General features: G+C 53.4%; 1 protein-coding gene across 1 annotated transcript in view; it reads left to right on the forward strand.

Annotated features, from left to right (window-relative positions):
• The first annotated feature begins 3,462 nt into the window (after positions 1-3,462).
• The window catches only part of TFCP2 (transcription factor CP2), a 14,968-nt gene continuing 2,995 nt past the window's right edge, over positions 3,463-15,435 (forward strand). The window contains exons 1-11 of the mRNA XM_010006367.1: positions 3,463-3,485; positions 4,844-4,995; positions 5,617-5,693; positions 6,098-6,203; positions 6,687-6,793; positions 7,471-7,623; positions 11,941-12,051; positions 12,773-12,861; positions 13,863-13,911; positions 14,407-14,500; positions 15,056-15,146. Coding sequence (XP_010004669.1) covers positions 3,463-3,485; positions 4,844-4,995; positions 5,617-5,693; positions 6,098-6,203; positions 6,687-6,793; positions 7,471-7,623; positions 11,941-12,051; positions 12,773-12,861; positions 13,863-13,911; positions 14,407-14,500; positions 15,056-15,146 — 1,052 coding nt within the window. The remainder of the gene's footprint in view (positions 3,486-4,843; positions 4,996-5,616; positions 5,694-6,097; positions 6,204-6,686; positions 6,794-7,470; positions 7,624-11,940; positions 12,052-12,772; positions 12,862-13,862; positions 13,912-14,406; positions 14,501-15,055; positions 15,147-15,435) is intronic.

A 15,435-nucleotide genomic window follows, 5' to 3' on the forward strand; every position in this document is an offset into this window, starting at 1 on the left:
GGGGGGTGTGAGATGGGGGGACACTGAGCTGTGAGATGGGGGGGTCTGAGGTGTGAGATGGGGGGACTGTGCTGCTCAGCAGCAGGTTCAGCCTTCACCGTGTCACGCAGGAGGGAACAGGACACTCAGCTCTGGCACCAGCCCTGGAACCTGGTGGTGGCCACTTGAGGTTGGGCTGGGGCTGCAAAGAGCCAGTGGTCCCTGGGGCTCTCACTGGGCAGCTGTTTTGGAGAGGAGGGCAGGGGGCTGTGCCACCCCAGCACCTCTTAGGGCTTTGGCCTCCTGATGTCCTCAGAATTTCTTTACCCAAAGAGTGGTTGGACAGTGGAACAGGCTGCCCAGGGAGGTGGTGAAGTCACCATCCCTGGAAGTATTTAAATACGTGGATATAGTGCTTAGGGACCTGATTTAAGCACTGAATGGGTAAGTTAGGTTATGGTAGGAATTAGGTTATGGTTGGACTTGATGATCTTCAAGGTCTCTTCCAGCTAGGATGATTCTATGATTCTCTAGTCCTGGTGTGAAGAGCCTGTGGCTGGTTGCTTTGGTTTGATGCAGCCAAGGAGCAGCACTTTGCCCTAAATAACTACCCTCCCAGGGGAAGGTTGGTGTGTATTTTTTGGCTATGCTGCTGACTCTGAGCAAAGGTGTGAAGCAGGATCCCCACGGGCTCCAACACCCCGAGTGCAGGGATGGAGATCAGGACCTGGTGGCATCGGGCATTTAAACCCTACAGCAGAGATGGGTCCCAGCTGGTTCCCCCACTCCCCACCCCAGCACTGGGTCCTGCTCCCCTGGCACCTGCTTCTGGCAGCTCTTGGGTGAGGTGTCATGAGGTGTTGGGCTGGAGACAGGACATGCCAAGTCAGTCTTGTGTGTGGCCACACATTTCCCCACCACTGCCCTTGTTTAATTGGCTCCATCCCAGGCTGGTGTTGTCTGCAAGAGCTGCCTTGGAGTAATTTGGGGCGAGAGCTTTAGTTCAAATGCTGTTTCTTTTCTGCTTGTTTTCACCCTGCCTCCCCCCTCGACTCAAAGTGAGAGGGGAGGGTGAGCTGGATCCCTTCCCACAGCCCTGAGGCGGGAGCTGGGCACGCAGGTGGGTGGGGAAGGACATTGAAAGCTGAGGTTAACACCTCCAGGAGAAGAAACAGGAGAGATGCAGTGCTGGGGAGCCAAGTAGAGAAGGCAGCTGAGATGCTCTGGGAATGCTGGGAATGGGTGGAGCTGGAGGAAGTTACTCTGGTTTTCCCTCCCGAAAGAGTTCAAATAAACATTCCAAGGTGTCCCTGGCCTCTCCTGCCTGCGCGAGGGGACACCTTGATGCAGAACTGGGGCTTTCAGGGGGATCTACAGTTGGAAATGGTAAATGTCAGGATTAAAAATGATCCATTGGGTGATTGCTCATGGCAGAACAGGCTGGGAAGCAACTTCCAGGCTGCTGCCCTTTTCCAGAGGAGCTGGAAGAGCTCTCATCCAGCCTCCATGTCTCCTGCATTCAGGACCAGGAGAGCTGGTGCCTTCACAGGGTTATCCCTGACCACCATTGGGGTCTGTCACAGCCTTTGGGGTTTGTGTAATTTCAGCACTTGGAGGAAAAAAAGCTCTCAATCACTGGGTGTCCCAGGGGTGTGCAGGCTCAGAAGGGAGAGTGTCCCACTACTCTCCAGCAGTGGCAACACTGGGCACTAGGACTGGCAGCTTTTTGGAGGAGGAATTCCTCCTGTGTTACCTTTGATGGGGTGATGGAGGGAACGACTTTTCAGTTTCCTTTGGGCAGGACAGGTCTAGCTTTGCTTTGAGGGATCAGTCATGATGCTTTGAAGCTCTTTTCTCTCCCCTTTTCCCTTCCTGTTGGGCAAGAGATCCCGTGCACGAATGCTCTCCTCAGAGGGGCAAGCCAAGGTGTGGTGGATCATCCCAACGTGCAGGCTGGTCCCTGTCCAGCTAAAACCCACTGGCCGTGAGTTGGAGCTTTAATTGCACAAGAAAACAGTGCAGCCACGACCTTCACAGCATCCACACCTTTAACTGACCCAGCTGGGCACAGGGTTTGGACCCCAGAGGTTTGAGCAGAGGTTTCCCAAGACCACGTCTTTGGGTGTCCTGGAGCTGTGACTGACCCCCCTGCCCCATTGTGTCCCCCCTGCCCAGCTTTTCCACACGGGTAGTAGAGCTGGTGCCCAGGGGCTCTGAGCCCCGTGTCAGTGGGGGGGGGCTCTGAGCCCTGTGTCAGCAGGGGGGAGCTCTGAAACCCGATGCTCTTTTGAGAAGATCCGACTGGTGCTGCCTGTAAACAGTGGGTGCCCGTAGGTGAGCGCCGACCTTCCTGGTATTTTCTCCCGTGTCGTGGGAAGAGGGAAAGGTTTCAACAGGCACTCTGGGTTTTGAGTGTGTTCGTGGCTTTTCTGTGCTTGCCTGGTGGGGGTTTTCCTCTTTCATTCCTTCTCCTTATGGCAGAGGGACGTTGCTGCCTTGGGAAGCAGTGCTGGTATCTGGGGAGGAGTGATGAGGGTTGTTGCTCAGGCTGGAAGCTTTTCCTCCTTGGAGTTGCATGGTAGGGTTGTGCTTTGTGTTTGTAAATGAACTGGACTTCTTCATGTTCCTATTTTCCCTGGAACTAGGTGGTAGCTTTGGAGGTGTGTAGTGAGAGGACAAGGGACAATGATTTGAAGCTAAAAGAGGGGAGATTCAGGTTGGACATCAGGAAAAAGTTCCTTCCTGTGAGGGTGGGGAGATGCTGGAACAGGTTGCCTAGGGAAGCTGTGGCTGCCCCGTCCCTGGAGGTGCTGAAGGGCAGGTTGGATGGGGCCTTGAGCAACCTGGTCTGGTGGGAGGTGTCCCTGCCCATGCAGGGGGTTGGAACTAGATGGTCTTTAAGGTCCAACCCAAACCATTCCATCATTCTATGATTCTCCCACTCAGGTTTGGGCAGCAGGGTTGGGTGTTACTTGCACGGCACTGGAGGAAAGGCAGATATCTGGTCTCTTGAGAGCAAAGGGTTAAAGCCCCATTAGGGTGGGAGCTGGTATTTGGCCAGATAAGTCCAGTTTTTCCTTGGGAAAGTTTTTAATGTTCAACTAAAGGGAAAAAAATAAGCTGATTTAACTCCTTCTTCCTTGCACTCTTGTGAGCATCTGAAGACCTGGAGCCTGTAACAGGAGATGAAGATGGCCTGACTCTTCATCAGGGCTTAGTGCTTCCCTCCTGCCCTTCAAAGGGACCAGTAGCTGTGTCCCCATGCCACGTGTCCCCTGGGAGTGGTGGTGTGGTGCTGGGTGGCCCTGGCAGCTGATCTGCAGCTCTGCACCCACATCTGCGCTCAGGCGCCTTTGCTTCTGCCTTGGGCTCTGCTCGCGTGGTGAGTGGGTGGATGTTCTGGTTTATGCTACAGAGGAATTGCTCTTGGCTGTTCTGGCTCAGAACAGCTGCTGGGAGCAGCTTCTGCAACAATTCCTGTTGATGGCGTGTCCCTCCGCTCAGGGGTATTGCTCGTGTGCTTTAAACTAACATTATTCAGCAAGTTCTTGTTGCCACGTGGGCATTTGAGTATGAAAAAGCATCTGTGATGGCAGGAGAGTGGAGACCAAGCTTTTTGCACACTTGTAAAGACCTGGAGACATCCTTTTCCCCGGGGAGCCTGGTAGCACAGGACTTGACCACCCTTGCTTTTCCCTGCCAGTGCCAAGAGCAGCAAGAACAGTATCCAGAGGAGAATGAGCCCAGGCTTTTGCCAGCTGGAGCAGCTCCATGTTGCCCTGGGGCACGATGTGGAGCTCCTGCATGACCCATCTCCTCAAACCTGACAGCCAAGAAGGTGGTTGGGCTCTTGCAGGTTGATGGTTTGTGGTTTTCCCTGTCATTAAGAGCAGTGCAGGACTCACGGGGGCTGTAAGGGACACGAGGGGAGCCTGCAGTTGGCTCAGAAACCCAGGGCCAGGTTCTCCCATGTCCCACAGTGTGCAGACCTGCTGCATGGGTAGTGCCACCATGATGTGTAGTGTCTCCTGAGCCCTGTGGGTCTCCCTGGCTCTGGGTTTGGGTCAGGACACCATGTTCGTGGGTCTAGGGGCTTGCTGATGTGTTTGGGGAAAGCTGGGGTTCCACCTCCCACTGCTTTTGGGCCAGAAGGGCTCTTTCCATGTCAGAGTCTGATTTGTTCCACTGAGATGCTTGGGTGTGTTGTGCAGCAGGTGGCAGTTGCAGCAGGGAGGGTTTGGTGCCCTGACCATGTGTGTCCCCTGCCCAGTGGACCCTGAGGTCTCTGTGCTTGGGCTGAAGTCCCTGCTGGGGCAGGAGGGCCGGGGGGATTTATAAGCACAGAGGAGGCAGTGGTGAAAAAATTAGCAACCTGAGAAAGTCTTCAAATTCCTGCCAAGGCTCTCCTGGAGGATAAATGAGCTCCTGGTGCCTGTGGAGCAGGGGAAGGGGCTTGGGGCTGCTCTGCTGGCAGAGGGGAGGGGGCTGGTGCTGCCAGCAGAGGCTGGTGCCTGGATCGGCGCAGCGTCCCCACTGCAGCTCTGCTCTGAGGCACGAGGTTCCTGGAGGAGCTGGGCTTCAGTCTGAAACACAGGCTCTGTTGCCTCTTAGCTCTGGAGCAAGAACTGTGTGGGGTTTTGGGTGGAGAGGGAGACTTGACTTGAAAAACACTTGAGCAAGAGCAGATCCACTTCTCAGTCTGCTGTAATGCTCCTGCACAGCTCCACAGAGACGTGTCAGGGTGTGAAGGTTTTTAACCAACAAAACCTCAGAGCTTTTCCTAGGTGGAGGAGGAACTAGGTACACACACATCATTTCTCTGTAGCCAGAACTGAAATGAATCTTCTGATCGATCTCTTTGCAGCGACGTCCTTGCCCTGCCCATCTTCAAGCAGGAGGAGTCGAGTTTGCCTCCAGACAACGAGAACAAAATTCTGCCTTTCCAGTATGTGCTTTGTGCTGCCACTTCCCCGGCTGTCAAGCTGCACGATGAAACACTCACCTATCTCAACCAAGGTGAGAGAAGCCCTGTGCCCTCTGGGGGCTGTGGGAGTCTCCTGTAAACACCCTAAAAAAAATAAAAATAAATAGAATTCTGCCTTTGGAAATTCCCCTTGGGAATGAAAAGCGCCTCAATAGTGACCCTGAGATGGCTCCTGGTTGGAAGTGCCACTTCCTTCCCCTTGCTGCCTGCCCCCTGCCCAGGGGATTTCACTTAATGAAAAGCTGAGTGGTGTAAGGTGGCTGATGGGTGTATCTGTGCTGGGGTGCTCTGCAGGGGGGTGTTGGACAGGTTCAAGCTGTACCTGCTGCTTCCAAGTAGAACTGGAAGATCAGGGTTGGCAACCTTTGTGGAGGAAGCTTGTGTAATCAATTTCTTGCCCATTCTTTGGCTTGGGTTAATGAGGGTAATTCCTAGAAAGTACTGCAGCAGGAAAGGGGAGGATTATCTCTGCCTGGAGAGGAGTGTTACAGCTCTGGCTCTAATGGCTCGTGCTCATAACCCCCTCCCCCAAAAAACATGGTGAGAGGGTGAAGTGACACGTCCAGTGTGGCAGAAAAAGATGTCAGAGGAGGGGTGGCAGTGAAGGTTCATCCCCAGCTAACCATGAGCTGCACTTGTCTTCCTTTCCCCAGGGCAGTCCTATGAAATCCGGATGCTGGACAACAGGAAGATTGGGGAGCTGCCAGAGATAAATGGGAAACTGGTAAAGGTAAGTGGGGAGCACGGGTACCCGTGTCCAGCTGGGCTGCCCTGCCACAGGGAGCAGCGAGCGAGGTCGCACCCTGCATCCATGGCAGTGCATGTGGGATAACCCTGGCTTGGTGGGGGGTTATTTTTCTCTTCTCTTCCCTTGATGAGACCAGCCTGGCTGGTGGTGTCTGGGGCCTGGGGTCAAGCCAAGAGGTGTTTGCTGATCTCTTCATCAGGAGGGATCAGCAGCAGCCTTCGTGTTTCTGCTTCCAGGGTCCATCTGGGCTTCCTTTTATTGTTTTGGCTTCCCCATGAAGCCTTCAGGTCTGTCTTCTCCCCTCTGGGACTTGGAGATGCCTCACAGCCTGAAGACTCTGGGGTTTCCTGGGGCAGCTCCAGGCACAGACTGTTTCTCCCCTCTAGAGCATATTCCGGGTGGTGTTCCACGACCGGCGGCTGCAGTACACAGAGCATCAGCAGCTGGAGGGCTGGCGGTGGAACAGGCCTGGGGACAGGATCCTGGACATAGGTGAGTCCCCCTGGCAGCACCTTGGTTGGGGCTGGAGAACACGTGGGAGCCTGAAGTGCCTCCAGTTGGACCCCTGGACCTTTGACTTTAAAGGACAAAGTGCTGTCATGATTGGTGGTTGGTTCACAGAACCATTGAGGCTGAAAAAGACCTTTAAGACCATCAAGTCCAGCCTATGACCTGACACCACCACATCTCCAGACCATGGCACCAAGTGCCACCTCCAGCCTTTCCTTGGACACATCCAGGGATGGTGCCTCCACCACTTCTCTGGGCAGTCCATCCCAGTGTCTGATCACCCTCTCCATGGGGAAGAGCTTCCTGATATCCAACCAAAACCTCCCCTGGAGCAGCTTCAGGCTGTGCCCTCTGGTCCTGTCACCAGTTGCCTGGGTGAAGAGCCCAGCCCCCATGTTCTGTATGTTCCCTGTGAATCTCCTCCTGCTCCAAACCACAGCTGCTTCTCCATGTGCCCTCCTGCAGATATCCCCATGTCCGTGGGCATCATTGACCCTAGAGCAAACCCAACCCAGCTCAACACTGTCGAGTTCCTGTGGGATCCTTCAAAGAGGACTTCCGTGTTTATCCAGGTAAAAGAGAAGTGGGGAAACTCCTATTGTGGGGGCCTGGGGGAAAAAGTAAGTTTTCCAAGGGGGAAGAAGATGCTTTCCCCCCCCCTCCTAAACTTGGAGCACTGACATCACAGCCAGATGCTGCAGGGGCAGAAGGATGTCAACTAAAATACCACCCCCCTCCTGCCTCAAGCAATGCAAGAGAGCAGCAGTTGATGTCTTAGCAAGACACAGGCACAACTGACCACCAGTGAGTTGTTTTAAACATTTTTGTGGTGGTTTAGGTCCCATTGGTTTTGTGATTTGGGTCTTCATCTTGCTTAGATGCTTTTGTACATCTTACCAGCTGCCTGAAATAGCTCTTGGAAGTCTGGCCCTCCTGCCCAGGATAAAAGGCTGCAATGTGTGGAGGCTGGTGCAGCTGAACTCTCTGCCCTGCTGTTCCAGGGCAGAGAGGTAACATCAAGAGGTTGCAGAACTTGTTGGGAGAATGTGGCTCCTCCTCTGCTGGGGCCTCCCCTTAGCTCCTTAATGTGGGGGGCACTTGCCCTGCTCCCCTCCCAGCTCTGTATTTCCTCCCTCTCACCAAGCTACCCTTTACATGAAGGCTGTTCTGGTTCTCACAAGGGGAGTGGGCAGTTGGGCCAGTCAAATGGGGCAGAATTGCTGAGGTCAGGATGCCTTCTCCTTCCCAGGTTCACTGCATCAGCACGGAGTTCACCATGAGGAAGCACGGGGGGGAGAAGGGGGTACCCTTCCGGGTCCAGATAGACACGTTCAAGGAGAACGAGAATGGGGAGTACACGGAGCACCTGCACTCTGCCAGCTGCCAGATCAAGGTCTTCAAGGTACCTTGGCCCATTAGTGGCCTTTCCCTGCTAGGAAACAAACTGGGAGTCAGTTGCAGTTCACACTGCAGCACCAGTGGATGTCACAGGTGCAAGGACCTGGCTGAGCTTGTCAGCAAAAGGATGTCTCCGTCCTTCTGGCCTTGCCTTGCCACCCTCACCCTGGTTCCTCTCAATCAGTGAATGGTTTAGGTTTGAAAGGACCTTAAAGATAATTCAACCTCCTTGCCATGGGCAGGGACACCTCCCACCAGCCCAGGCTGCTCCAAGCCCTGTCCAACCTGCCCTTCAACACTGCCAGGGCAGTGTTGGGGCAGCCACAGCTTCCCTGGGCAACCTGGGCCAGGCTCTCACCACCCTCACAGGGAAGAATTTCTTCCTGATGTCCAACCTAAATTTCCCCTCTTCCAGTTTCAAGCCCTTCCCCCTCAGCCCATCCCTCCTGCCCTTGGCCCAAGTCCCTCCCCAGCTTTCCTGGAGCCCCTTCAGGCACTGGAAGCTGCTCTCAGGTCTCCCTGGAGTCTTCTCCTCTCCAGGCTGGACACCCCAACTCTCCCAGCCTGGCTCCAGAGCTGCTCCAGCCCTCCCAGCATCTCCAGGGCCTCCTCTGGCCCCTCTCCAACAGCTCCATGTCCTCCTTGTGCTGGGGACCCTCAGCCCTGCAGAGGGGTCTCATCATGGGGAGGCAGAGGGGGAGTTGATTGAGTTGAGATATTGAGTGAGTCCAGATGCCTTTGAGGTTACAAAACCACATAGCCAAGAGGAACGTACAGGGAGAACACAGGTTGTGTTGCCTCTGTCTGAAACGTCCCATGTTTAGTCTTGAGTCATAACAGCTTGGGAGATCCTCCAGGGAGCTTTGTCTAAACTCCCTGCTCTATTATTACCTGTTGCTGATGGTCCCTCTGCATCTGATGGATGGATCTGGTCTCTCCAGCAGTGCAGGCCCCTGGTGGCTGTTGAGAATCATTTGCAGAAACCTGGAGCCACCCCCTGGCGGTGGCTGAGGAGGCTCCTTGGTGCAGCAGCTCCCGGGGGTCGGGCTGCAGGGAGCAAGCAGGGGCAGGCCTTGCTGTTTGGTGTGCTGGGGTTGCCTCTGTTACCCTGTGACACCCCCCAAAATCTCATCTGTGGCTTCTATTTCCTCTCCCTTGGGGGCCAGGACACACAGCAGGGCCATGGGCACTGTGCCCTGCTGCTGGTGACTTGGCACCTTCCTCATTCTCTCTCTTCTCTGTTCTGCCTCCTGGGGTTATCTCCTGAAGGCAGGGTGTGATTTGTTTGGGCTCTGACTGGTGTCTGCAAGCAGTAGCCCCACCAGGCAGCTGTGGGGCTGGGAGTGAAGGGGCCAGGCTGGTTGCAAACAAGCAGTGAGGCTGTGGGATCCAGCACCATGTTTCTGCTGAGCTTCAGCTCTTTGTGCGTGAGGATGGGTGGGTGTTTTGGCTCTGGTGACCTTGCACCAAGGAAAGCCAAAGCAGTGAAAGTGGCTTCAGGGCAGGTGTCACCGTTTGACTCAGGTCCGACAACAACTTGATCCCCTCCCCCTCCCACCCAGGTAGGGAAGGAGAGAGAGAAAAAGAGAGAGACTTGGCTGGATTGAAAACTAAACTACACAGCTTTAATTAAACACTAATGAATGATATAAGAGAATATATACAATTATATACAGATATATTCAGTTAGGGGCAAAAGCCTCTTGCCTCCCCCCACCCCCAGCAACTCCCACCAACTCCTGAACTGGGAAGAGTCCCAAGGAATCCCAGAGCTGCTGCTGGAGAGAGAGCAGAGTGAGGAGGGTCAGGAGAGCTGGAGCCTGTGGGTCCCCGGTGATGGATGAACAGAGTCCTCCCCGGACGCCGGCCATGGGTGGAAGAGAAGGGAAGACGAAGAAGGAAGGAAGTTGTCTTCTGTGATCTCTGACCTTCCTCTGAGCTGACGTAGCTCCATGGAATGGAATCTCTCTGGCCAGTTTTGCTGTCTGTCTAACTAAACGTCCCACGGGGGAGTCACAGATCTTCCCGTAGTGTCTGAGCCGGCAGAGTGAAGGTGCGACCTTGAAGCCTCAGTAGTTACAGAAACATTCCAATGTCTTATCAGCCTAGCAGAACACACAGTTGCTAGTTAAAAGAAAGCTTACTGAAGGAAAAAAAATCAATAAAAAGGAAAATTGGCTTAATCCTGGCTCAAACCAGGACAGCAGGTCTCCCCATTGTGGGCTCTGGTGATCTCTGCTTCATCTGCTGCTCCTCTGGCACAGCCCTCCCTGGGGCCAGGGCTGCTCTGGGGCAGCAGACCTGACCCTGTGTGTGTCGCTGTGCCTGCCCAGGACCTGTTGGCTGCAGCCTGTCCTTTGTGGATCAGTGGGATTCAGGCTCCTGCCCTGCTCTTGCCTTTCTCCCATCTGCCGCTCAAAGCTGGGGGCATTTTGGTGCCTTCAGAGAGCTGCTGAGGGCCCCTTGGCCATGCCCACCAGTGCCTGGAGCACAGGTGCTTTCCAGCTGCCAGAAGCAGCAGCACTGACCACAGCAAGATAAGAGCAGGCACGAGGTTTCCGTGGCAGAAATGGGCTCCTCAAGCCAGAGCTAAGCAGCACCTCCTTGCTCAGCTTGGAGCAGGGTTGGAGTTGGTTGAGGTCTCAGCTTTGCTGTCCAGAGGAAGAGCTGTGGAGCTTGGGGGAAACAGCAGGGCTGTGGGACCTGTATTTGCAGTCCTGAGGCTTCCCCACCAGCCCTGTGACTGCCCTCAGCTGCTCAGGAGATCCACTTGTTGGTCACCAAGGCCCAGTTCCTTCTGCTTGTGGGTGCAGGCAGTGACCATGCATGGCCAAGTTTTTCAGGAGTTTCTCCAGGGCTCTGCCAACAGAAGCACTGGGATAACTGGTAGTTATACTGGCACTCTCTTACCAGCTGCCTTCCCCAGGGCTTTGAGCATTTGATAAAAGGCAGCAAGAAAAATAATCTTGCATGTGAGACTGCAGGGGTTTTCAACGCTGTGACAAAGGCACAGACATAACTGAGCTCTCCTGTGTCCTGGTGCAGTTTGTGCTACTGAAGTGCTGTCTCTCTAAGTTGATGAAGATGCAGGTCAGATGTGTGACACCAGATTTCTCCTTTTAGAGACTACCTGTGCTTGTGGGAGAAGTATCTTCCAAAAATATGCTTCACCTCCTTCTTCTGGCCTCATTTAGGGGCATGGGTAGATCAGGATATTGGGGTTGTTACAGAAGTGCTGTTGTTGCTGTAGTTAATTCTGTGCAGATCATCCCAGCTCTCTTCCTTTTCTCTCTGTAAAGCAACAAGTGGGTGAGTAGAAGGATGAGTCAGCTTTTCTGGTTCTTTAATTTCTTGCTGCCCCCTCTCCATGCTTGTCCTGCATGGGATGGATGACAGACAATGCAGTAATTAAGATTAGTTGCATACAACATTGGGGGCTTTAATTATTCTGGACGAGAGGCACAAGTACAGTAAAAGTGTAGCGAAATTGTGAGATAAGCACAGAAGTTCAGTTAGGATGCAAAGGGCCTATTAGCTGTGAATTTTACTGCTTAGAATTAAATCAAACAACAAAGGTTAACCACTAAAATGCTGGCAACTTACCAATTATCAAATATTATACAAGGCCTAAAATATTATCACCTTTAAAGGATCTTACAGTCTCAATAATGAAGATGACTTAACGTTAAGTTTGCTAATAAAGACAGTGAATGAGTAATATTTTTCCCCCTTGTCAGGCCACAGCTGGGTGTCCTTGGTCAGACCACAACTCCTGAGGGTCAGTCTCCATGGCAGGTGTCCCTGCTAGAGGAGAGAAGTCCAGAACTCCCCAAGGAGAATGCACAGAGATCTCTCCCATCAAAAATGGGCTTTTATAGAATAAAGAGGATTGACTGTTGTCATTTAACCATGAGCCACACCTCCAACATGTCTCATGGGAGAACAAAAGGAAAACTGTGGGGGGGGGAAAAGCATGAAGGCCCTGTTCCCACCAAGCAAACACTGTTCATCTGTTGATTCTCACTTTATCTCCATTTCAGGCCTGGTTGTGGCTGGGCTGGGCTCTGTTTTCTTAAACACTGGAGAGCAACGGGTGTCATGAGCAACCACTTGCTCCTTGTTTGTACCTTTCAAGGTTGTTTCCAGCTCAGAGTGTGCTGGTCCGTTTCCTTCTTCATGGGAACCTTTCACTGCAGGCCAGGGCCTGCAAGGTGAGAGCCAAAAAGCAGTTGAATCATCAGAGGGAACTGAGGCAGGTGTATTGAGAGATGGAGCATCCTGCTACAGTGCTGCTGTTGTAACAGAAGCATCTCCTTTCCAGCCCAAAGGAGCTGATCGGAAGCAGAAGACGGACAGGGAGAAGATGGAGAAGCGAACACCTCACGAGAAGGAGAAGTACCAGCCCTCCTATGAAACCACCATCCTCACCGAGGTGGGGGCTCTGCCAGGCACTGCCTGGTGTCTTGCTCTACTGAGACCTGGGTTGCCTGGCTCCCAGGGGGCAAGGAACTGGCTGCTCTGCCATGAAATGCTTGGCCAAGCTGGTAATAGCTGCAAGGCAAAGCAAGAGAATTTTTGTAGGCACAGGAGGTGTTTCTTACTAGACCCAAAAAAGGGCTCTTGTGCCTGGAAACGTGATGGCTTTTTCCCCTACTGTGAAAGATCATCTAATAAAAGATTTTTGCCTCTCCCTGCTTTGTTTTGCCCCTGTGGCAACTGGCCACTGAAGCTGTGAGTTGGCAGAAAACCCTGTGAATTCCTCCTGGTGCTAATGGGAAGTGTCGATCTACTGAAATGTGACTGAAGGGTTTGGTGCTGAACAGCCCTGGGGAGGGAACCCTTGTCCTGCCCCGAGGTGCCTGGGCTGGTGGGCACCATCTGTGTCAGCTCAGTGCCAGAGCAATGGGTGTAGATCCCAGATCTCACTGCCTTTAAATGTTGAGGCTTCTTTGAGATTAAGGATCCCTAACTCTGGGCTTTGTGCCTTCTCTGTGATGATTTGGCAGGGTTTCTTTTTAATCTCCTACTTTATTCTTCAGTTCTGTTCCATAGTCAGTTGTGGGTCAGCAAATGGCTGTTAACTGTGCTGCCCAGAGCAGATGTGTGTGCTTGTTCAGAGCAATCCTGTGACTCTCCTGGGTTCTCCTTTCTAGTGTTCTCCCTGGCCAGAGATAACCTATGTCAATAATGCACCGTCCCCTGGCTTCAACAGCTCCCACAGCAGTTTTTCCCTTGGTGAAGGGTAAGTCCAGAGAATAGCCTGGGTGGCTCTTTGTTTCCACCTGACATGAGAGATCATAGAATGGATCACAGAATCAGAATGGTTTGGGTTGGAAGGGACATTAAAGATCATCTAGATCCCACCCCCTGCATGGGCAGGGACACCTCCCACCAGCCCAGGTTGCTCCAAGCCCCATCCAACCTGCCCTTCAGCACCCCCAGGGATGGGGCAGCCACAGCTTCCCTGGGCAACCTGGGCCAGGCTCTCACCACCCTCACAGGAAGGAACTTTTTCATAATGTCCAATCTGAATCTCTGCTCTTTATCCTTCAGACCATTGCTCCTTGTCCTCTCACTACACACCATGTAAAAAGCCCCACCCCAGCTTTCTTGTAGGTCCCCTTCAGATATTGGAAAGTTGTTCTAAGGTCACTATGGAGCCTCCTCCAGGCTGAACCATCCCAACCTCCTCAGCCTGTCTTCATAGAGGAGGTGCTCCAGCCCTCTGATCATATTCACGGCCTCCTCTGGACATGCTTGAGGAGCAGTATGTCCTTCTTATGTTGAGGACTCCATCCAGATGGATGTGCCTGAGCTGGCAGTGGCTGCTGGTGACACAAGGGCCTGGTTCCATGGTGTACAGGGGGTGGAAGCAGCCTAAGGAGCTGTGTCACTGGGGGAGAACCAAAGCCCGTGAAGCTGAGTGTTGTTCCCTCTTCAGGCTGCAGCAAAGCCCAGCTCTGGCGTGAGCAGCCTGTGTGCATCTGGGCAGCAGCAGCTCAGCCTCCATCTGTTTTGCTCTGCCTTTCCCCACCACGTTCATTCTCCAGCAGAAGCTCCTTGGCTTTGCAAAGTCTTGTGCTGCACCCGCGGCGCTGCTGCCGAGGCCACCTGGCTCTGTCCCTGTGCTTCAGGGCTCTTGGTTACAGGACTAGGGTGGAGGGTGGTTGCTGGGATCCTGTGTCAGGAGGGGATGAGTGGCACTAACCCCCTGTTCTGCTCTGGCTCTTGTCCCAACCCTAGCAATGGCTCTCCAAACCACCAGCCCGAGCCACCCCCTCCAATCGCAGATGTAAGTCACACCTCAGAGCTTATGCTTGTGGTAAGGATGGTGCACAGGTGGGAACATGGGGACTGGGGGTGGAACTGGGGTGGTTTTGTGGGTGGCTGTAGTTTGCTGGGGAAGAGACTGCTCTAGTTTAACAGCTTTGGGGAGTTGTACCTTCTTTTTGACTCCTAGTTGGAAAAAGAGTCGATGGGGTGAAAAATGTCCAGCAAAGCAGCGTGAAGCTGCGCGCAGACTTCTTGTAGCTCACTGTGACCTTTACTTACTGCTTTGATCTTCACTGTGCTTTCCCCTTCTTTCCTCCTTCCCTGGCCCTCTGGAGCCTTTAAAATCAAAACCTGCCCAGGCTTCAGCTTGACGTGTGTGTGCTGTGAGCCTGGCTCACCGGGGGCTTGATTTAAGACAATCGTTATCCACACTGAGCTGACCTGTGCTAGTTCTTCAGTGGAAACGTTTCCCTGTCGCCTCTGAGGCAGTGACCCTTCTCTCCCCATGTTGCAGAACCTCTTGCCCACCAGCACCCCCCAGGAGGCTCAGCAGTGGCTGCACCGAAACCGCTTCTCCACTTTTTCTCGGCTCTTCAGGAACTTCTCAGGTAGGTCCCAACATCCCCTCCGTGTCTGCCCCTTCTCCCTGCCGGGTCCCTGTGCCTCTTCCTGCTCCCGAGGCCATTCTCCTGTTGCTGTTGCAAATAGAAATGTCTTTTAAAATATTCCTTTTTTTGTGAGACAAGAAGATGGGGCTCCCTGAAAGCTCTGCTCTTTGTTTCTCAGTCTCAACTGGGGTGGTTTCACTCCCAAGAGCTCACAGCACCCCCCGGTGTCAAAGCACCATGTGTAAGGAAACACTTCATGTTTCTTTTCCTTTCCTTCCCTCGTGATGCAGCCCACAGGGTGACTGAGGTGCTGAGTAACCAGCTGTCAATAATGCAGGACAGGGTTGTACCCAAATACACTCTTGCAAAATCAGTTTGGAAAAAAAGCTCTTGCAGATGTTCTGGGGGAAGCAGGGGGAGGCGGTGGGGAGAGGGCAGACAAGGTTTGGGTGAGCTCTGTCAGCAGGAGGAGAGGGGTGCCCAGAGCACCCCCATCCCAGACACTTTGGGCTGGATTGTGTGACTTGTCTCTCCCTCTGGCTTTTAACACTGCAGGAGCAGACCTGCTGAAGCTGACCAGGGAGGATGTGATCCAGATCTGCGGCCCCGCCGACGGCATCCGGCTCTTCAACGCCCTGAAGGGCCGGTACGTTGGTTGGGCAAAGGCTGATGGTGGCTGGGAGGAAAACTGGTTTTGGTTTAGCCTGTTTGCTGCTGGAGAGAGCAGAGTTTAATTGACCTTCCTGAACCTCTTTGATGAGTTAGCCTGCAGGGTAACTGCTTCAGAGACATCGGGGAAGAAAATCCACGTGGGAGAGAAGTGTTAGCGATTATGGGGATCTTTGGATGTCAGGGAACGAGCCAGAGAGTCCTGCCCACACAGGACTTGTTTCCTCCATCCTCTGAACTGTCTCCCTTTCCTGAAAGGTTCCTTT

The sequence above is a fragment of the Chaetura pelagica genome, unplaced genomic scaffold (assembly GCF_000747805.2).
Source record: "Chaetura pelagica isolate M959 unplaced genomic scaffold, ChaPel_1.0 scaffold291, whole genome shotgun sequence".
NCBI lineage: Eukaryota > Metazoa > Chordata > Aves > Apodiformes > Apodidae > Chaetura > Chaetura pelagica.